This window comes from Aphelocoma coerulescens, chromosome 10 (assembly GCF_041296385.1).
Source record: "Aphelocoma coerulescens isolate FSJ_1873_10779 chromosome 10, UR_Acoe_1.0, whole genome shotgun sequence".
NCBI lineage: Eukaryota > Metazoa > Chordata > Aves > Passeriformes > Corvidae > Aphelocoma > Aphelocoma coerulescens.
The window spans coordinates 19,346,858-19,368,434 of NC_091024.1; the positions used below are offsets into that span (position 1 = coordinate 19,346,858).

The 21,577-nt window shown below is 56.5% G+C and overlaps 3 protein-coding genes across 5 annotated transcripts; 2 read left to right on the forward strand and 1 right to left on the reverse strand.

Moving 5' to 3' along the window:
* The first annotated feature begins 410 nt into the window (after positions 1-410).
* Positions 411-4,290, forward strand: FAM219B (family with sequence similarity 219 member B). Its single transcript, XM_069025369.1, has 6 exons — positions 411-519; positions 2,113-2,215; positions 2,471-2,555; positions 2,905-2,982; positions 3,252-3,300; positions 3,453-4,290. The coding sequence occupies exons 1-6, from the start codon at positions 430-432 to the stop codon at positions 3,609-3,611; spliced, it is 564 nt and encodes a 187-aa protein (XP_068881470.1). The 5' UTR covers positions 411-429; the 3' UTR covers positions 3,612-4,290.
* Positions 4,291-4,382: 92 nt separating this feature from the next.
* On the reverse strand, positions 4,383-9,394 carry MPI (mannose phosphate isomerase). Of its 3 annotated transcripts, none has more exons than XM_069025366.1 (8): positions 8,952-9,394; positions 7,609-7,736; positions 7,109-7,309; positions 6,886-7,027; positions 5,886-6,068; positions 5,602-5,775; positions 5,289-5,497; positions 4,383-4,934 (listed from the first exon to the last, which is right to left on the reverse strand). In XM_069025366.1, the coding sequence occupies exons 3-8, from the start codon at positions 7,301-7,303 to the stop codon at positions 4,716-4,718; spliced, it is 1,122 nt and encodes a 373-aa protein (XP_068881467.1). In that variant the 5' UTR covers positions 7,304-7,309; positions 7,609-7,736; positions 8,952-9,394; the 3' UTR covers positions 4,383-4,715. The 3 variants fall into 3 exon arrangements, with proteins under 3 accessions (XP_068881467.1, XP_068881466.1, XP_068881468.1); XM_069025365.1 differs by lacking the exon at positions 8,952-9,394 and adding an exon at positions 8,050-8,088; XM_069025367.1 differs by lacking the exons at positions 7,609-7,736; positions 8,952-9,394 and having other exon boundaries at positions 6,873-7,027; positions 7,109-7,273.
* SCAMP2 (secretory carrier membrane protein 2) lies at positions 8,196-21,509 on the forward strand. Its single transcript, XM_069025368.1, has 9 exons — positions 8,196-8,334; positions 13,385-13,465; positions 13,967-14,056; positions 14,818-14,935; positions 15,608-15,736; positions 16,164-16,323; positions 16,835-16,936; positions 18,927-19,044; positions 20,132-21,509. The coding sequence occupies exons 1-9, from the start codon at positions 8,278-8,280 to the stop codon at positions 20,276-20,278; spliced, it is 1,002 nt and encodes a 333-aa protein (XP_068881469.1). The 5' UTR covers positions 8,196-8,277; the 3' UTR covers positions 20,279-21,509.
* The last annotated feature ends 68 nt before the right edge of the window (positions 21,510-21,577 follow it).

A 21,577-nucleotide genomic window follows, 5' to 3' on the forward strand; every position in this document is an offset into this window, starting at 1 on the left:
GATGTCCGAAGCCTCAGATGTGGGTCGGAGGCTTCTGTTTGCGAGGGTCATGTCCTCACTGGCAAGGGGATCTGTTCTGGGATAGATACTGTCCCTGTTTTCCACCTCAGCTCTGGCCCAGGCAAGGGCTTGGGAAAGAAAAAAAAAAAAAAAAAGTCGGTGGGAGGAGAAGGGCACTGTCTTAATTCTGTTGTTATTTTCCTTCTAGAAGAGGGGAATTTTCTGGGCAAGCAGGGATTTTGTTCTGCACAGTGGGCTCAGGGCAAGAGCCGCTCGGGGCTGGATTCCCCGCGCTGCCGTCCCGCGGTGCCGCCCCACCCCGCATGCGCGGCAGAGGGGCGCGCCCTTTCCCCGCTTCCCATTGGCTGAGCCCCGCCAGCCCCGCGCTGCCATTGGCGGGCGGGCCGAGGGGCGGGGCCAGGGGCGGCCATGGCGACGGGCGGCGGCGGAGCCGGGCCAGGTCCCGGTTCTGGTCCCGCTCCCGCTGCGAGCGGAGCCGGCGGCCGGCGGGGCCCGGGGGTACGTGCGATGTACGGGATTGCTGGGGGTGCGGGACGGGGAGGTGAGCGTGGGGCTGTATGGGGTATGTGCATCGTGGCTATGGGGCCGTATGGGATATCTGCATTGGGGGGTAAGAGGCTGAGGGGAGCGTGGGGCGGTAGGCGGTACGTGAATAGGGGTGGTATAGGGCTGGGGTATGTCCGTGGGGCAGTATGGGGTACGTGAATAGGGGTGGTATAGGGCTGGGGTGTGTCCGTGGGGCGGTAGGGGGTACGTGAATAGGGGTGGTATAGGGCTGGGGTGTGTCCGTGGGGCGGTAGGGGGTAGGCGAATAGGGGTGGTATAGGGCTGGGGTGTGTCCGTGGGGCGGTAGGGGGTACGTGCATGGATGTGGTATAGGGCTGGGGTATGTCCGTGGGGCGGTAGGGGGTAGGCGAATAGGGGTGGTATAGGGCTGGGGTATGTCCGTGGGGCGGTATGGGGTACGTGAGTAGGGGTGGTATAGGGCTGGGGTATGTCCGTGGGGCGGTATGGGGTACGTGAATGGGGGTGGTATAGGGCTGGGGTATGTCCGTGGGGCGGTATGGAGGGTATGTGCAGGGCGGTGGTATAGGCCTTGGGGGGTGTCTGTAGGGCAGTATGGGGTGTGTGCACAGGGGGTATAGGCCTGGGTATGTGGGGGGGCAGTATGGGGTATGTGTGGGGGGCAGTATGGGGTATGTGGGGGGCAGTATGGGGTATGTGTGGGGGGCAGTATGGGGTATGTGGGGGGCAGTAGGGGGTATGTGTGGAGGGCAGTATAGGCGCAGCAGAGTGGGGAGAGTTCGTCTTTCGGAGTTACCCACATGGAGGCACAGTGCTGTATACAGCGTGTGTGTATAAATGTGTGTATATATATATATATATATGTACACACCCACACAGGTGTATCAGCTGGCTAGGGAGGGGTATGGCACATCCAGAGGGAGCTGGGGGGCTGCTGCCTGCCCAGTTACTCCCACAATAAGGCTCTGCCCTGCTAATTCCGGCTTAAGACACGGGCTAATCCTGGCTGTGCTCTCCAATCGTCATCCCAAGTCCTCTGCCTTGCTCCTTTAATTCCACATCCCTCCTGTGCCAGCTCTGATTTTCCCTCTATTTTCTTCATTACCTCTTATGTTTGTGGAGGTTTTTTCCTCCCTCTTGCCCTTAGGAGCGCTGGTTCTCCTGGACAATAACTGGATAAAAGGAGAAGCTTGAAAGGCTCAAACCCCAAATTAAAATAAGCTATCCTTACATTTGTTTGATTAACCTTTCAGCAAATCTCCTCCACCGCCTTTTCTCAAGTATTACTGCAGCTAGGCTTGCACAGGAACTGATGGTGACTACCTGTGCTTTTAATTAGCATCACCATTCCCAAATAATCCTTTCATCTGCTAATAGATCTCCTTATTCCTTTTCCTCTCCCTCCTCCTGGGCTGGGGAGGAGGAGCTGTCCCCCCTGCCAGCTGACCTAGGGACAGATTCCCTGCTGACCTTGAGCTCCCAGGAATGCTTGGATGCTCTGAGATGCCTCTGCTTTACTTCATCCGCATGGAGGGATGCTAAATGTGCTTATTTCACCTTTTTTAGCTGATTTGGGCTGAAAAGAAGAGGCTGAACAAAGGGACAGATGTGGTGGAGAAAAGGGGTCCGTACATCATGAGCAAACCTCCCTCCATTCAGGCCAAGCTGAGTAAGTGATGCTTGGTGGACTCTGCCGGGATTTTGGGAGTCATTTCCACCTCTCTGCCAGAGCTGGAGTTACCAAAAGCCCTTTTATTCCTTGGTGGGATAAAATCTTTATAAAAACCCATAGAGATGCCTTGGAAAGCACTGCCCTGTGCCCATGCTCACGTGCAACACGCTCCTCACCCATTCCCCAAAGGAATGTGCTTCCCTTTGGGAGCACTTGGGAATTTTTATCTCTGTCCCTGTGCTTGGCTTTCAGAGAGGCAGCGGGAGCTGGCAAAGGCAGCGCTGCGAAGGCAGGGGCTGCTGGGGGGACCCACTGCCCTGAAACCAACTCCTAAAAGGTCTGATCCCCTCTTCCTATTCCCAAAATGTATTCTTCACTTTTCTTGGGGAGACTGGGAAACTCAGAGGATTAAAAAGAAGAGTTCAGGACCTTATTCTGCTGGCTCTGTTTGGCCAGGAACATCCAGTATAATAAAATATAGTGCTTTTCTCTTTATTTTGGGGATGATTTGGTGGTATGGATTTATTTGGCTATCCTGGAGTTTAGCTGGTGGTGCCCCTGGACAGTGCCTGGGTGGGAAGGAGTGGGATTCCTGCCCTGGCTCCTCAGCCTGTCTGCTCCATGGATCCATTATGTGTTTCCACGTAAAATATCTGTCCTGGTCTCACTCCTCTGCTTTCCGACAGGTCGGTGAAGTTTAACAAGGGCTACACGGCGCTCAGCCAGACAGCTGATGAAAACCTGGTCTCCCTCGACTCAGACAGGTGAATATCCCAGGATTTTGGGTAAATAGCCCACGATTTTGAGGATGGCAGTGCTCACAGATGGCTTTTTCGGGGGGATGATTTTCCTTGTCACTTGTAGAGCATCCCTGATGGCACTGGGCACCTCAGAGCAGCGAAACGCTCCTGTTGTCCCAGATTTCAAATATCCCTTGGGGTTGCACTGCCAGCTCCTTTTCCCTCCTGAATTTCCCATATCTGCATCCTAAAGTCCCCATTTCCTGGCCAGCTCTGTTTCTTTTTCCTCTTAGTGACGGGGAGCCAGGATCCAGGTGTTCCTCAGGATACTCCTCTGCTGAGGCAAGTGCGGGGCTTTGACTCTGGCACTGCGGGGTCCCCACGGGCTCCCTTGTTCCCCTGACCCCTCGAGGCTCTGCATAGGGGCTGGAAGCGTCACCCCACAGAGCGTGGCTGTGTGTCCATCCCGCAGAGCCCCGCTTTGTCCCCCGCAGCAGGTGAACCAGGACCTGAGCCGGCAGCTGCTGCAGGACGGGTACCATCTTGACGAGGTCCCCGATGATGAAGACCTGGATCTCATTCCCCCAAAACCCGCTGCCTCCTCTTCTTGCCCCTGTTGTTTCGGAGAAAATCTCTCCTGTGTGATCCAGTAGCTGCACAAGAACAGGTCAAAATCCAGCACTTTTTTTGTCCCGTGGGGTGGCTGTTGGGTGTCCAGGTCCCACGCCAGGACGGTGACACAAGGACTGAATGATGCTGCTCATGGCAGAGACCAGCTGACCCCATAGGACTTCTCCTTACACTCAGCAATATCAGGGAGAGGTGGCACAGGGACATTTTGGTGACCTGGGTGGGACCTGGCACTTGGCTGGGGTGGGAAGGGAGGACAGGCAGAGCCTGGCACCTCCATGGGGGTATAAAGGGAAGGATTTGGGAGTTTCTGGGGTTGGAGCTAATGGCTTATTCCCATTCTCCTCAACGCTGCTTTGATGCAGGTGAGGTACAGCCCAGACCCCCTGTCCCAGCTCCCCACAGGGCTTGGAGTTGGCGGGGCTGGAGAGCCTCCCTGCTGCAAACCATAAACGCTGCCTTAAACCATGGTCCTGCTCTATGACATAGAGGACAATCAGCTTCTTATACAGAATCCTTATTTAAATATTTCATGTCAAGAGACATGAACTGGTTGGGTGGGGGGCACATTTGTTTGTTTTTGTATTTTACTTGTAAAAGGGAGCACTCAATAAACTGGATCTTATTACTCAGAGGGGGTGCTGGTGCTGTGAGGGGGACTCCTGTTTTCCTTCATCACATTTTACCCCTTTCCTGTGCCTGAGGAGCAACGCAGCCAGTGTTGGGGGGATGCTGGAGCTGCTCCCAGCCTCTCTGGCCCCTTCCATCCTCCTGCTCCCTCCAGCACGCTGCCCTTTGCCAGGGACAAAGTCACCTCTTTATTCACAGCACTGGAGGCTCTCCCGCTCCATCACCCCCCCACGCAGCCCCCTTTTACAGCCAGGGAAGGGTGACACTGGCTGCCATCAGCCAGGCTTGGGAAGAGCCCACCAGAAGCAGCAGAAAGCCTCAGTGTGCTCCGTGCCACATCCAAGGAGTCGATCCATGGACGTGCTCTTTCTATACATCAGGGCTGGTTTGGGGATTTAATAGGTGGAGGGAAAACTTTCAAGCGAGAAGACTTTGCCCACACCAGTTTCTATCTACTCAAACATGGAGTGATGTGGAGGAAGTGTCCCAGGTCCTGCTCAGAGGAGGCAGCAGGCTCGGAAGAGCAGCATCCCATCGGGTGAGGAGAGGTGGAGGGAGATGCTCTCGTTGGCCGAGATGAAGAGCACGGAGCCACGGTGCAGGGACATCTCAGAGGCTGCGGCTGTGGAGGTGCCCACGGCTGTCCCTTGGATCACCAGCAAGATGCTGGCAGAGTCCATGGCAGAGATGAGGTACAGCTTGATGGAGGCAGGGACCTGCCAAGGGAAATGTCACTGTGGCTGGAGTGTTCCTCAGCTTTCCTCCTCCCTGGAGAGCTGGAAGGGGGTTGTCCCCATTCCCACCCCTTTGCTGTGCCTGCAGCAGCCCAAGCCCAGGACAGTCAAGACCTCCTCCTGGTTCTCCCTCTGCCCAGAGCTGCTGGAGAAGGCAAACAGGCTCCAGGCAGAGGGAACAGGGGAGAGATAAAGAGCCAAGCAGCCCATTATGCCCGAGCATCCCTCCCTTCTTGCCGGGACACTAATTACAAAGGTGAGCGACCCCCAGCCAGCACCGGGGTGTCCCACCTGGAGCCCAGCCGGTGTCCCCAGCACGGATCTGTCATCGCTCACCTCTATCCTCATGATGGTAAAGTCTGGCACGGGTGGGTCATAGAGGTAGACATTGGGATCGAGCTGGCTCTGCGCAGCCGGGAAGATCTTGGAGCTGCTGGGTGCTGGTGTGTAGTTGAGCATCTCACACAAGGTGAGCACATCGATGAACTTGGGGGTGAGCCCGGCACGCACCGTGTTATCCGAGCATGCCATGATCTCCACGCAGTCTGCAGGGACGAGGCAGTGCTGTCAGCCCACCCCAGCCCTTCCACATGTTCCCACAGCCAGTCCGTGCAGGATGCTGGGTTAGGAGAGCCCCCCCGACGCTCACCTCCGTGCAGGTAGGCGTGGGGCTCGTTGGCTCCCAGGAACATGGCCTCCCCTGGCTCCAGCCTCACCAGGTTCAGGAAATAAATGGTGAAGCAGCCGATGTCCCCCGGGTACTGGGAGTGCAGCCGCAGCAGCAGGTCTCCATTGCTCCCTGACGTGTCCTTCCCTTCCGCCACTGCGCAGGAAGAGACCAGGCCCAACACGGGGAGGGAGCTGGGGGTGCCCCGGCCTCTCCCCTAAACACAGCCCCTAGAACCAGTTTGGGGTGTCACAGCCAGGACTCACCTTCCTGGGAGATCCTCCTCACCAGCATGTTCAGCTGGTCCACAAAGAACTTCTTTTCGCTCTTCATGAGGCGGGTGAAGCACACGCGGAGGGCGGCCGAGACCCCGCGGGGGTCGTCGCTCCCACTGCGCTCCAGCTGCTCTGCTGCCACCTCCCCGATCAGCGCCCGCAGCTCAGGGACGTCTGCGGGGCCAGCCCCAGTCAGAGCCGGTCCCCCACCCCAGGGGAACACAGCCCCAGCACCCCCATCCCAGGGGAGAACAGCCCCAGTCAGAAGCAGCACCCCCATCCCAGGAGAGCACAGGCACCATCCCCACACTGAATCCCATCCTGGGGGAGCACTGCCCTCGCCCTGAACTCCATCCCAAGGGACCACAGCCCCCATCCACACCCCAAACCCTAACCCAAGGGAGTACGGCCACCATGCCCACCCCAAGGGAGCATGGCCACCATCCTCACCCTTAACCCCGTCCCAAGGGAGCACAGCCACCATCCCCACCCTGAACCCCATCCCAAGGGAGCACGGTCACCATCCCCACCCTGAACCCCATCCCAAGGGAGCACGGCCACCATCCCCACCCTGAACCCCATCCCAAGGGAGCACGGCCACCATCCCCACCCTGAACCCCATCCCAAGGGAGCACGGCCACCATCCCCACCCTGAACCCCATCCCAAGGGAGCACGGCCGCCATCCCCACCCTGAACCCCATCCCAAGGGAGCACAGCCACCATCCCCATCCTGAACCCCATCCCAAGGGAGCATGGCCACCATCCCCACCCTGAACCCCATCCCAAGGGAGCACGGCCACCATCCCCATCCTGAACCCCATCCCAAGGGAGCATGGCCACCATCCCCACCCTGAACCCCATCCCAAGGGAGCACAGCCACCATCCCCACCCTGAACTCCATCCCAAGGGAGCATGGCCACCATCCCCACCCCAAGGGAGCACGGCCACCGTCCCCACTCCAGGGTCTGACCACGCACCCTCCATCCTTACTCTGAAGGAAGGAGACAATCTCCTCCACAGGCCGGAAGCCACACATGCCCTCGAAGGGGGTGAGGGCGATGGCCATTTCGGGCTTGTGGTTGGCGTCGGGATAGTGCTCAGGGAACTGGGCGTGGAGTTTCGCTGCCAGCTCCTGGAGAGGGGGGAAAGGAGCTGGGTGACCTCCCCAGGGACACGGGGTCCAGCTGGGCTGCGCATCCGGGGCTCTCCCTACCTTGTTGGGGTGCGCCTGGACAGACAGGGCGGTGTTGACCGAGAGCACCTTGAACAGGAAGGGCAGCTGTCCCTGGAAGGCATCCTTCACCTTCGCCCCCAGGCAGGCAGGGTTGTCGGAGATCCACTGGCCCAGGGTCTTTTGGGGGATGCGGTTATCCCGGATGAGGGCATCGCCCCGGGGGTGTGTGCCCATCCACAGCTGCGAGACACCAACAGACAGATGGCACCCTGAGCCGGGCAGCCAACGAGGATGACTTGGGCTTTTCCAGAGGCTGCTTGGCCCCGGAGATGATCCTTGGCAGCTCCCTCGGGGGCTGAGTCATGCCGGGCTTCTCTCCAACCCAGGCACCCCCCAGGGGACATGGGACAGCTGGGGGTCAGCATCACATCCTGATAGGACACAGGATGGTGAGAGCCACAGCCGGGTGGGATGGACACAGGGATGGACACACTGATGGGACGGAGACACGGACAGAATGGACACACAGACACACTCACCTCTGCGTAGGGCTGGTCAGGCTGGATCTGGATCAGGGGGTCACCACTGGCCACCAGCTTGGCCACCTCGCTTTCCAGGCCCACCTTCCCCCAGGAATAGTTCTGCACCACGCAGGAGAGGGGGAACACTGCGGGAGGGAAGTCAAATGTTAGCAGGGCACAGAAAGAACCCCCCCAAAATCCTTCCGGACACCCCCAAAGCCCCCGGGGCAGGGTGAGAGGGTGTCAGGGAGGGAGAGGACCACGGGCTTGGGAGGAGAGAGCATATGGGGGAATGATTTTCAACAATCACACGGCGATTTGGGGGTGCTCGGGCCGGGAGCAGGAGTCACGGGCCCACTGCCCCATTGCCCCGGGGGGGTCCCGGTGGGGAGGGTCCCCATCCCCGTGGCCCAGCCCGGGGCCCCCATCCCCACCGCGGGCGGTGGGTGCCCCGCTCACCCCGGATCTCCGCCATGGCTCGGCCGGGCAGGACCTGCCCCCCTCCCTTTCCCCTCCCCTCCCCCGCCGGCTATAAGCGCCGCCGTGACGTCACGCGGCCACGCCCATAGGGTTAACCCCGCGCGAGCTGTACGCGCCGCCGTGACGTCACGCGGCTCCCGGTCACGCGGCTGCCCCGGAAGCGCCAGCAGCGGCGGAGGCGGGAGCGGAGCGGAGCGGACCGCGCCCATGTCGGGCTTCGACACCAACCCGTTCGCCGACCCGGTGGACATCAACCCCTTCCAGGTGGGCGCGGGGCGCGGGCGGACCCCCTGGCCCGGCCCGGCCCGGCCCGGCCCCCCGTGCCCCGCACGCCGGGACGTGGCACTGACTGAAGCGCCGCCGGCCAATGGCGGAGCCGCTGCTCCGCGCCGCGGCCAATCAGCGCGAGGGGGCGGGACCAGGGGGGCGTGCGGCGGCCGCGACCCTCGGCCCCGGGGGCGGCCCGGGACCCCCTGCCCGAACCCCCACCCGCACCGGCGGTCCCGCTCCCCTTCCCCGTCCCCCAGCTGTGGCCGGAGATCCCGTCCCCCTTCTCTGCACGCCCCATCCTCGTGCCCGCCCTCCCGCCGGGGCCGGGGGTCCCGCTCCCCCTCCCTGCATCCCCGTCTGGCCGGAGCAGAGGGTCTCGTCTCCCTTCTCTCTCCCCCTTCCCTGTGTCCCCCTCTAGCCCGGACAGGGGGTCCCGAGTCCCCCGCGGGGCCAGGGCCGGGGGTCCCGTCGCCCTTGCCCAGCTCCCCGCAGGTCACCCATGAGCGCTGTGGCCCCCGCGGTCCCGCCCGCTCTGTGCCCGGACCGGGCTGCTCCTCGCCTCGAGGAGGGGCCTCTCCCCACCCCTGCAGCCAGGCACGGTCTCGCCTCACCTCCAGAGGCAGTGGGGAGAGGGTGTCCTGCCTCTCAGGATGCACAGCAGCTGTGAATGCCTGAGCTGTAGGCTTGTTAAGAATAATCCATTGCTGGAGCTCTCTTGGTCGTGCTGCCTGGTGGTCTGGTTGTCCGCTGACTCTCTCTGGGTCTGTTTTTAAGGTGCTTCAGCTCTTAAGAGTGACTTCCTAAGGCAAAGCTCTGGATTTCATGGCTCAAAGCAGGAGATTCCTGTTAAGGTCACTGAGGACTTGGTCTGTGTTCACTGGGTTTCTTCTCTCTGGGATTAACCTCTGCAAATTGGGGTCATTTATGCAGGGAGTTGGCCTGGAACGGCCTCTGGGACACAGTGCCTGTGCGGTGGTGTGAAAATCAGTGTCTGGCCTTGGGCTCCTGTCTGTGAGCTCAGCCTCGCCTCTGCTGCTTGGCTGGGATGTGATCCACAGGAAGGAGTGTTTTCCTGACCTTGGATTTCTTTGTTGGTGAAGCTGAGTCTTTTGAGGAATCAGAGTGAAAAAATTCTTTCTCTTCTTCCTCACTTTTATTTTAACATGGTCTTGTGACTCTGAGGAATGGTACGGGTGGGGACGATCGTGTTACTCTGATGTTTGTTCTGAGGGGTGGAATATATTGCTGTTCATGGACATGGGATTTGTTGCTGCAGCTCTGAGGAAATACATATTCCTAGAATCACAGAATTGTTTGGGTTGGAAGGGACCTTAAAGCTCATCCAGTCCCGCCCCCTGCCAGGGGCAGGGACACCTCCCACTGTCCCAGGGTGCTCCAATGCCCAATGTCCAGCCTGGCCTTGGGCACTGCCAGGGATCCAGGGGCAGCCACAGCTGCTCTGGGCACCCTGTGCCAGGGCTCCACCTCCCTCACAGGGGAGAATCTCCTAATATTCAATCTGATCTCTGTCAGTTTGAAGCCATTCTCCCTTGTCCTGTCACTTCTGGCCCTTATAAAAGGTCCGTCTCCATCTTTCTTGTCATCTCCCTGTGCTTTGTGCACATTAAAGCTGTCCTGGTATCTGACAGAACAGGGCCGTGCTCACTCTTTATTCACTGTTCAAACAAAAAGAGGTCGAAGGTGATTTCCAGCTGGTAACTCCCATGTCAGGCTCACTTCTTAAGGACGACCAACGTATGTCCCACCCTGGATTCCCCTGTGACGGCTCTTTGCAGCTCACCTGCTCCTTGTGGAAGGTTCTGTAGCCTCCTTTCAGGACTGTGAGGTTTTGTCTTGCCTTTTTTTTTTCCAAGAAAATTTCCCCAGTCCCCAGCAGCTGGTTGTGAAGAATTTTTGACTGCTGCTTGCTGGAGCCTCGAAGCCTTGTTGGTCTGATTTGAAATGCAATCCCAGCCTGTGGGACAGCCTGTTCCCTGCCAGGGGCTGGACCCAGGTGTTGGCTCTGTGCTGGGGTGATAAAGTCCCACTGACACCCCCTTCCATGTGCTCTGGAAGGAGCAGAAGCATCCTCACCCTCCCAGCTGGTGGATCTCTCTTGCCACAGCACCAGGGTTGTCCCTCCTCGCTGGGGATCCCAGTTCAGTTCTTTGTCCTCCTCCAGTCCTGATGTGACCAGGATCTTTGCCTTTTTGGGAGACTTTGTTCATGCTGTTTGTTAAGCTTTGTGTAAAATAAGCTGCTTTGATCCTGTTAAAAATATCTCTGGCTTCTCTGTTACTTATTGTAACCAGTTAATGAGAGATGATTAACTTCCTTCCTTTATCTAGTAACCTGCTGGAAGTGGCTGCTGTCTCCAAAACTTTGGTCCAAGCCTCAGACAGAGCTGGAAACTTCCATCCTTTTCGGAGATATCGATAATAAAACCCTCAAGATTTCTCTCGGTGCATCTTCCAGGCAGTGGCAGCACTCTGAGTCTGCAGGACTGGTTATATTTGGGGCAAACCTGTGATGTTTTGACAACTGTGTTAAGTTCCAGGTGATTCTAGGTTGAGCTCTTTTTCCTTGATCTCATCTAGAGAGGCCTCTCATTTTGTTTCTTTAATCCGTGGGAACAGAAGGAAAAGAAAAAATAGAATTTCTTGCACAAACCTGTTGTATCCAAACCTTTCAGCAGCGCGACAGCAGCTTCCTATTTGCTGCATTTGAAAATAGTTTTAATATTCATGGCAGTGCAGTTTGGTTGAGATGTGGAGTTACTCTGTGCTGGGGGCATCTGAAGCCATGAAATATGGCATCACACATCCCTGGCACTTGAGGAAGTGCTGGTGGAAGGGCAACAAATGGGATCTGCTCGCTGGCATCCCGCAGGTCGAGCCATTGATTTGTGAGCTTTGTGGCTGGACACACCTCCTGTGGCTCCCAGCGGTTCTGAATTAAATCCCTGTCTCCTGATCCCTTCCAAGGACCAGGCCCATGCTTGTTTCAGGAGGCTCAGCTGCCTTTTGCTGCGTAGCTGGCAGAAAATAACTGTAAAACATGAAGTTTGTGGGCACCTCCTCGTATCTCTGCGTTCCTGGTGCTCGCTCATCCCGCACGCTGCCTGCTCCGGGCTCACGGAAGCTGCTGCCTGTGTATCACCCTCTGCTTTCCTTCCTGCCCTACCCAGGCACATGTCTAAACACTTCAGCTTTGTTGCACATTCCCTCCTCTTTGGGTTCCTATTTTAGACACACTTGCACAATAGCAGGCGAGTTAAGCCGAGCTGCTGGGCCTCGGCCTTACGGCCTAATTAAGTGATTTTTTTAAAAGCTGTGCAGTGAGATGAGAGCTTGTCTGCCTTGGGAGTCAAACCGTGGTGCAGCTGAAGCAGTGGTGCTGCTCTCCCTGCCCTTGGAGAGCCTCCCACTTTCTTTTGGGGTGGAGGTGAGCCCAGGGAAGTATAATGTGTGTTTTATGGTGGTACTGTAGCATTCCTCCTTATTCCTGAGTGCTTTCCTGCCAGCCTGACCACCCGGGCTCTGCAGAGGGTCATGCAGCTTTCACTTTCCACCTCCCATGCCTTGAAGGGAGTTTCTCTTCCTTGTGCAGTTGTTTTCTGCTGGACTTTAGTCCAGCTGGGGCTCACATGTTCTGGACTGAAGAGTTTGTGCTGATGTGCAGCACGGTCGTGTGTGAGGGGAAGTGTAAACTTGTGCTGACAGCCCTTATCTCTGCACAGCTGAAGCTTCCAGAGGAGTCAGGAGCGAAACAAAAGCACGTTTGATTTCCAGCATGGCAGTCCTGCCGGTTCTTCCCACTTTTTGCAGCCCTTCCTCCCCGAGCAGCATCCGAGTGCTCCGAACGCGCCGTGCCTCAGCCCGGGGTGATTCACAAACGAGTGCGACCTGTTGGCAGGGAGTGCCTGCCGTGCAGGAGCCGGGGAGCTACTCATTAACTGCTCCGTGTGCATCCTGCTCGGCAGAAGGCTGCGCTAGAACCCCGGGAATGGCTCCAGAGGGGTTTTCCTGCAGCACGCCGGCTCCGGCAGCCCCTGCACGCCCCGGCGCAGCCTCGGTTGCTTCTCACCCCATTAAGCACTAAATTACGAGGACTGGTCTGGACACTCGAGTTGCTGAGGGAGGGATAAGGAGCCACTTTTTAATTTTCTGACCCACACCCAGCTCTCGGGTTGCCAGGCAGGAGGATTGCCGAGTTCAAAAGGGCCTTGTTTCTGGAATAACTGCGGGGAGGAGCTCCAGAGGGCAACATCTGGCTGTCTGAGAGGAATCTCTGCATGGAAAGCAGTGTGTAGAAAAGAGGAGATAGAAACAGCTGCGTGCAGTGCAGGTGAGGGCAGAGAGGTGTTCTCAGAGGTGCAGAGAGCCTGTTTTTAAACATCAGAGGGTTTGATGGAGACAAGTGGGAGGTGCTGTGAGCAGAAGTGAGAGCTGTTATGCCAGCAGCATTAAAACCTCCTTTAAATAATTGGTGTCACACCTCCAGCTCAATTTTCCTGAGTGTTTCGCTTCTCCTGAGCAATCATTGGCATTTTAGCTTGCTGGCATCTCTCAGCCAGGATCAGTCATATCTAAAACCTCGTTTTGTGTGGCTCTACTGTACTTTGTGGCTCCATGCTTGCTTTGTGAGGCCCAGCAACCTGCTGATCATGGGTGGATGAATCCAGATCCCTGGAAATTAGGAATAACTCGCTGTAGGTGAGCAGAAGTAACCTGCACAAAGCACGTTGTGGTTGTTCAGACATACCTCTTGGCTGAACAGGAGATTATTTCTGCTCACAAATCTTGCCTTGCTGGTAGTCACCTCCTTGGATATTTAAATTCCATGCCAGCTAGGGCCATCCCCCTGTGGCAGGGATGTGTTTCACCACCTTCAATTCCCAGCTAACGAGCAGATAGAAGGCAGGCAGCACAGATAGGATGGACCTGATGTTCTTAAAGGCCTTTTCCAGACTGGACAATGTAATGCTGTAAGTGATGATACCCTGTATGCAATGCTGATTTATCCTTGTGCTCTCTCCCTCCAGGACCCCTCGGTGACACAGCTCACAAACACCAGCCAAAGTGGCTTGGATGAATTCAACCCCTTTTCCGAGAGCTCCCAGCTGGTACGTGCCACATGTCTTTGTGCTCTGCGTACCTGGTGGTGGTTTTAGTGGTGTAGAAGTTCCCTTGATAGGCACAGCTTACAAAAAGAGGGATTCTCAGCTGATTTCCCCATGGAATGTGGCTCGTGGCACGCAGGAGCGGGCAATTGCTCCTGCACTGGAGCACTAATAAGCTCCCAGCTGGAGCTCTCCACTGGTGTGGAACAGCTCCTCTCCAGCTGGCTGCTGACTCGCAGGGAAGCCACGTGAAGTGTGAAGGGGAAGATGGTTTGTGGCAGGACGCAGCAGGATTTATTTGGTCCCTGGGCTGGGAGCTGAGCGGTCCTGGCGGTGCCACTGATGGATGGCTGGGAGAGCCTCATCCATATTCCCTGGCTGCTGCCGTGAGCCAGGTGGGAGGAGGAGGACAGGAAGCCAGGATTTGTGGTTTAAACAATTCACCAAGAGCCCGCTGTGTTTCTCCTGCCATGTTTTTACCTGGTTGCCTTGGTCTCTGTGCAGACGAATGCGGCGCGGACGACGCCGGCGGCACAGCCCTCGGGCCACTCGCAGCCGGCCGTTCTGCAGACGTCCGTGGAGCCCACTCCACAGGTATGGCTCTTCTCTGCTGCCTTCCCAGCCTCCACGAGCTCCCAGGGCCTCTGGGAGTACAGGGCAGCGGGGTTCCCCGAGGTGGTGACTGAGAAGCTGCAGGTGATCTTTTCAGCTTGCAATTGCGAGGTGGATCTTTATAGGGAATACACTCATGCAGTCCTTCTTCTATCTCCTTCCCTGTCCCTTTGGTGGCAGAGCTCGCTTTGCCTTGTGTCCTGTTGGCTCTGGCTTCCCTCTGGAAACCCTGGAATGTATCCTGCTAATGCTTTTAGCTTCGTTCTGGTGTCTGGTCAGACACGCTCTGTGCCAGGAGCATAAATGTAAGTACCTGACTGCCAGGACCACCTCATCCAAAGAACTGAGGCTGCTGGCAGAAAGAATCTTTCCTCAGAATACCAAACAGAAGAGATCCTTAAGAGGTGTGGTAGGCAGCTGTCTTGCCCTTCCTCTCCAAGCTGGCAAGGGAATTGTCCTGGCAAGCCCAGGAGCCCTGCTCACCACTCTTGTGAGGTGCTCAGAGCAGTGAGGTGAACTGAGGGGTAGAAGAAGCTGTGGATGAGCCTCCTGAGGGCTCTCCCAGCCCTATCCCCCTGCAGGATAATTTGATTTTGTCCTCCAGTGGCAGAATCAAGACGTCTGAGGCTGAGCTTTTGTGTCACTCTGTGCCCTGCTTCCCTCCCAGCCTGGCACCTGGTGGTGCCACCGCAGCCCGGCCCCGGGCAGGGCTGACCCCTCTGATCTCTCTGTCTCCTCTCCAGGCCGTGGCTGCAGCGGCACAGGCAGGGCTGCTCCAGCAGCAGGCAGAGCTAGAGAGGAAGGCAGCTGAGCTGGAGAAGAAGGAAAGGGAGCTGCAGAGCCATGCAGCCAGCATTGACCGTGAGTACTGACTCCTGCCTGCCCTCCCTGGGGGCCCAGGGCAGCCTGCGTTGCTTGGTTTGCCAGGAAAACTCCAGTCCCCCTGTGGCAACCCTTCTGGGACAGTGCCTGGCATCCCACAGCTTCCATGATAGGAAGGCAGCTCAGAGGTGGGGTGCTGGAGGCAGCTCTGCTGGGTCCCTGCCCTCGAGTGTGCTCTGAGCTGCCTTTCACCACCAAAAGCTTCAGACACCGATCTGTCCCCGTGTCAGAGCTGGTGAGTGACACTGCCACGCTGAGGCTTCTCACTGAGAGCAGCAAAGCTCTTCTTTTCAGCCTCAAGGCTCTCTTAACCACAGGAACCCAATATTTCCCCCAATCTTGGTTTGAAGTGGCTGAATCTGGGCGTGCAGGGCTGAGGGATGGTGGTTGTGATGGCCCTTTGGCCAGTGCAGCGGAATTCTGCCTCCCTCAAGGGAAAACCCCCACACACGGCTGGTCTGCCAGCAGTTCATCCCATTCCTGCTGTGCTGCCTGCTCAGCCGTAGGAACTGACCACCCCCTGGGCTCTGCCAAGGGTTTCATGGATGAATTAAACAATAGCTGGACGGCTGCTTGGAAATTCTGGGGTGTGAATTAGTCTTTCAGCGAGAGAAGAGCAAGTGAAGAGCTGCTCCTTCCTCCCTTCCACAGCGAGGCAGAACAACTGGCCGCCTCTTCCCAAGAAGTGTCCCATCAAGCCGTGCTTCTATCAGGATTTTTCTGCAGACATCCCAGCTGACTACCAGCGGATATGCAAGATGCTCTATTACTTGTGGATGTGTAAGTTAATGGCTCGAACGGCGGTCAGAATCCTTTCTGAGGAGGTTCTGTGTGAAAAGCTGAGCTCTGTCACACAGTGAATTCTGGTGGTGTTGTCTGCAAGGCTAAAATCATGTTTCCCTCCTTTCTTATGAAGGTAAATGTGAAGAACCCCAAGTTTATGCTTTGGGAATAGCTCGTTCATGACAGAATTTTAATTGTTTAATGGAGGCTTGAACAGTTATTTAAGATTTGGCCGTAAGCATCAGGGTCAGACGAGCTTCTTAGGTCAAGCTGTGGTTCCTCTCCAAGGGGGGCAGGGAAATTAGATGGCCCAAAGTCACCTTAATTTCTGCAGCTCTCCCTGTGTTCAGTGAGAGGTTAGGGCTGCCTTGGAGTTCACAAGAGCTTGCTGATGTTTTTTCTCTCTCTCTCCCACCCCAAACAGTGCATTCCATCACCCTGCTCCTGAACCTGCTCGCTTGCCTGGCGTGGTTCACAGTCGACAATAGCAGAGGAGTAGACTTTGGTCTCTCGATTCTGTGGTTAATTTTATTCACCCCTTGTGCCTTTCTCTGTTGGTACCGACCAATTTACAAGGCTTTCAGGCAAGTGCTGGGTTTTTTTCTGTAACGGGGATGTATCTCTTAGTGGGAGGAGCTTTGGGTCTATCTGTTCCCATCGTGTATTGCCTGCAGGATTTTTCCAGCTCTTTGCATCATTAGATAAACTCAAACCACTATGTTACTAAACATATTAGATCTGTCTGATAGAACTTAATTATGGTGATCCTTTTTCATCCTGAAACCCAAGCCTAGGCAGACACAGGGTGCTTTTGATTCATTTTTTATTCGCTTTATTCATTTCTGAGACACTGTTTGGTGCATTGATGTTGAGCACGCTGCATTTGTGGAGGGAGCTGCCTTCACTCCATCCTGCACTGGGCAGAATGTTGGATTTGCAATGGACACTTTTGGGTGCCCAATTCCTCTCCAGATCACCTCTCCTCAGGAGCTCTTCCCTGGAGAAGGGAGTTCACTGAAGTTGTTCCCCCCCTCTAGGAGCAGGGACTCAGTGCAGGGATCACGGGTTTCACTCCTGCTGCCATCTCTCCTGCAGGTCTGACAGCTCCTTCAGCTTCTTCGTCTTCTTTTTCGTCTTCTTCTGCCAAATAGCAATCTACATCATCCAGGCTGTCGGAATTCCTGGCTGGGGAGACAGGTAAGCTTGGCTTCGCTGCCTGCCGTGCCACAGATCCTTTTTCTCACCAGGGCTGTGGCTGGCAGGAGCTCTGGGGCCTGTTTCTGACAGCTGCCTGTTCTTTCTCCTGTGGTTTTCCTCTCTCATCCCAGGCACAGCCGTGGCAGGTCCCAGCTGGGCCGCCTCCCTGCTCTGCTCTTCCCATCCTAATCCCAGCAAAGCACGTTCCTTGGCGGCTTCAGTGCAGATGGGACTGTGTGAATTACTGGATGTTGGGAAGGAATCTTTCCCCATGAGGGTGCTGAGGTCCTGGCACAGGTTGTCCAGAGGAGCTGTGGCTGCCCCATCCCTGGAAGTGTCCAAGGCCAGGTTGGACAGAGCTTGGAGTGACCTGGTCCAGTCAAAGGTGTCCCTGCCATGGCAGGGGAGTAGAATGTGATCATTTTGAAGCCATTTCCAACCCAAACCATTCTGTGATTCTGTGATAACTCTTCCATGCCTCTTCTGTCGCCTTCTCCCTCACTCAGCACAGATCATATTTGCTCCTCTAGTGTGAACCAGACCTGCCTTGTTTAAACTGGAGCTTTCCCTGCCAGTCATGTGGGGCTGAGGGATCTCTGACCTGAAATCCGGGTACTGCTCAGCTAGATACTGCTGCCACCAGCCTGACTCTGTCCCCAAGCTCTTCCTGAATTTCTCTGGGATGTGTTGGTGGTGGGCTGAGATAAGCAGAGAGGGTTTTAGCCTCGCCCTTTCTCAGTGACATTGTCCAGAAGGGTGAGCCTGGGCTTCTGGAGTGGGTCCAGCAGCCTCGTGCCGGCAGCTGTGCTCTGCAGGGAGAGCACGGCCTTTCCTTTCGCCTTGCTGCTCTGATTCCGCAGTTAGGGAGCACAGGGAAAAGGTTAGCAGCCCGTGGTGGTTCTCCCGAGGGGAAGCCTTCAGGTGGGAGCTGCTGTCTATTTTTGCCCGCTGCCTGCGGAAGGGCTCGTGGGCAGAGCTGTCCCTGGCCTCCCCCCGCTGCCTGAGTCACGGGGAGGGGGCACTCTGGGTTTAGTCTGGCTTGGAGAGGCTGCCTGGAGCTTTCTGCTCCGTTTCCTCCCGCCAGACAGCGCGGATATTTTTGGCTGCAGCGCATGGTGTGCCTTCCCACTTCCCTGAGCCGCGAGAAGCGGTGCCACACGTCGGATGGGACCCTTTGGCTCGCTCCGTTCCCCCTCTCCTGGTGGCACACGGCGTGCTTGGTTTAGCAGTTGGAAAGGTTCCTTTCTCCAGCACCCAGGAAGGTGTTCAGAGTGAGGTGTCTTGGTATTTTCAGCCACAGCCAAGCACTGGTAACTCCTTGAGTTCTCCCTGCCCCTTCCCTTCAACAGCTCCCAGTGTCTGTAACTTAGAATTGTGGAATCACAGACTGGTTTGGGTTGGAAGGGGCCTTAAAACTGATCATATTCCACTCCCCTGCCAAGGGACACCTTCCACTATCCCAGGCTGCTCCAAGCCCTGTCCAACCTGGCCTGGGACAGTTCCAGGGATGGGGCAGCCACAGCCTCTCTGTGCCAGGGTTTCACCACCTCCATCCCTTCCTGCCTCTTCCTCCTGCTCCCAAAGCCTTACATCCCTGTCAGGGTGACACACAGGTCCCGGCTCCAGACCTGCCAGCTGATCCCTTCCAATTTAGCTGTTCTGGCCTATCTTTACCCCACTTGGCTGAATTTTGAGAAGGTGCCCATGGAAGTCACTGTTGGCGCCAAGGGTATTGATTTTGCTGCCTGAGGGGAGGGCACAGGGCTGGAAGGTGGGTGGGATGAGCACAATCCTCCTCTAACAATGCTAATGGAAACTCTATCCCCAAAACAAGGCCCTGGATGAGCTCCAGGCTCCTGTTTCCACAGCTTGTTATCACTCCCCTGTAACCTTCCCCTGAAGCACGTGTGGGTGCCTGTCCCTCCTGTGCTCCATCTGGTGCTGTGCTGGAATGCTGTCCATGCTCAGCCCGCTCTCCTCTCCCTGCCAGCGGCTGGATCGCGGCGCTGTCGGAGGTGCACGGGAACCTGGCCGTGGTGGTGATCATGATGGTGGTGGCAGCGTTCTTCACGCTCTGCGCCGTCCTCTCCCTCTTCCTCCTCAAGCAGGTGAGTGGCTTGGAGGCCAGCAGAGCTCAGGCTGCTCCCAGGGGTCCTGGGTTTGACGCCTCCATTCACCCATCTGGGAATGATGACGGGATCAGGGCACTGGTGGGTCAAGAGGTTTTAATTAAAGTATTTTTGTTTGTGCTTCCTGCATCAGTGCCAAATTTCTTGGACACTCTTGAAGTGGGAAGGAGCCTCCCTTTGGAGCTGTAGAATCATGGAGTGATTTGGGTTGGAAGGGACCTTAAAGCTCATCTTACTCCCCCCCTGCCAAGGGCAGGGACACCTTCCACTGTCCCAGGGTGCTCCAAGCTCAGTGTCCAGCCTGGCCTGGAACACTGCCAGGGATCCAGGGGCAGCCACAGCTTCTCTGGGCACCCTGTGCCAGGGCCTCCCCACCCTCACAGAGAAGGATTTTTTCCTGATGCCCCATCTAACCCTGCCCTCTGGCAGTTTCAGACCATTGCCCCTTGTCCTGCCTGGAGCTGGCAGAGCAGAGGTGGCCGTGGCTCTGTTCAGGGTCCAGGGCCTTTCAGTCACTGCTCCCACAGCGTTGTGGGGCTGGTCAAGCCCTGGTGGGATCCCAGCGAGTGCCTTCCCACTGGCTCCTAAGCACAGCCCTCCTCCCTCCTCCTGCCTGACCACAGCAGGTCAGGATTTCTGCAGGCACAGCAGAACTGGAGCTTGGGGGAAGGCGAGGACAGCCTGGGCTGATCCTGTTTGTGTTGGTGCTTCCTTCTTTTCTCCTCCTTTTATCTCGAAGGAAATACCTGATGCTGTTGGCACCTTCAGGTCCTGCCCTCCAGTAAATGCTGGGTTAAGTCTGTGCCGTCACAGCGTGGGGAGTTTTGGGTCTGAAACCAGCGATTTTGCTGAGAACTCCACATTTTACAGCAAACGAAGGTCTCCTGCAATCTGCAGCACCCCGTGCTGGGAGCGATGGAGCCGCTGGCTCCAGCCCATCCTCTGCAGCTGCCAAGGTGGATGGTGCCATGGTTAGCAGCAGAGCCAAGGAAAAGCACGGTGTGCACAGCAGTCCCACGGCCACGCGCTGGTCGGATTCATTCCTTCCCTCCCCTTTCGTTCCCAGGTGCATTCCCTGTATCGGCGCACAGGAGCCAGCTTCCAAAGGGCCCAGGAAGAGTTTTCCCAAGGCATCCTCACCAACAGGAGCTTCCAGAACGCAGCGGCCGGGGCAGCCTCCTCAGCTGCACAGAGTGCTTTCCGGGGAAACTAGCCCTTCCCAGGAAAACCAGCCCTTCCCGGGCTGCCTCCCTCTTGCTTCCTCTGCCCTCGTCTCCCCAACCTTCATTTTTTTTTTTTCTAAAAATGCACTTTTTGGGGGTACCATGTGAGCTCTGTGATGCCGACACTCCTGATGAGAAGAGGTTTTTTGGCTTCAGCTGAGCTACGGTTTTGATGATTGGTTTTCCCTGTCTTGTTTTTGGGTGTGGGGACATGGGGGAAGACATTCTCTGAGGCAAATATTCCTCTCTCCAGGACCTTCCGGGTGTTTGTCTATTCCTCCCCTTCACTCTGTCTGTAGCAGGAAGATGAGGGGTAGCAGGTTTTTGATTTTAGTCTCTCTCTTCTCTCATCCTTTGCTACAAAGAATTTGATTATCTGCTGTTTTGGGAGGGTTTTGTAACGTGCATGTAGTTTATGTCGTTAATTTTAAGAACAGAAACTGTACTGTTGGTTTATTACACTCACACAATGCTGTATTTTGACCTCATAACTGCTTGGCTTCCTGAGAGCCAGAATAACGTGGCATGAAGGAAAATCTGGGAGCAAGGGGGAGTGTGGGGGGATGTATTTCTCCTGGTCCCCCCAGGGCTCATCCCTTGCTTCCATGAGGATCCTGCAGGTGACAGCCCTGGGCACAGAGAGGGGGAGAAGGGATCAGTGGGGGATGGGTCTTCTCAGTGATTCGAAACCAGGGCAGGGAGGGGAAGAGGGATTTTGGTTTGGCTCCCAGCTCCGAGTTGGGGCAGCTGAGGACACCGGGCCACACAGTGCCTGTGACGCCCTTCTCCAGCTAACCTTGAATGAGTCTTTCTCCGGGAAGGCTCCTCCCTGCCTTCATCCTCACGAGTTTAATTTTTTTTTAGCTGGGAAGGAACTGGTTTGATGTGTGTTCAGCTGCATCCCAAGGTGGGATGTCCCTTGGGATGCGGGTGAGGCGCAGGGGCGGATGGGGGCAGATTCGCACCTCTCCCTCCTTCAGCCCCGTGTTTTGGGTGTCGGGGAGGGGGTTTAATGCAGATTTGGCTTTCTGGTGCCCCAGTGCCAGGGTGGGGGTTGTATTAGGCCCCCATCCTTTGCTGGCCAGGGGCGGCGGGGGGGCGCTGGGATACAGAAATCAGCATTTTTACACCCTTTTCCTCCTCTACTATTGGGTTTTTCTCCCCGCGTCTGATCTTTTAATGTTTAAAAAATTATTAATAAAAAAATGTTCACGTGGTCCAGACACGGTGCCCGTGCCAGCGGGAGGGGGCGGGGCCACCACGATGGGCGGGGCTGGGGGCGGGGCATG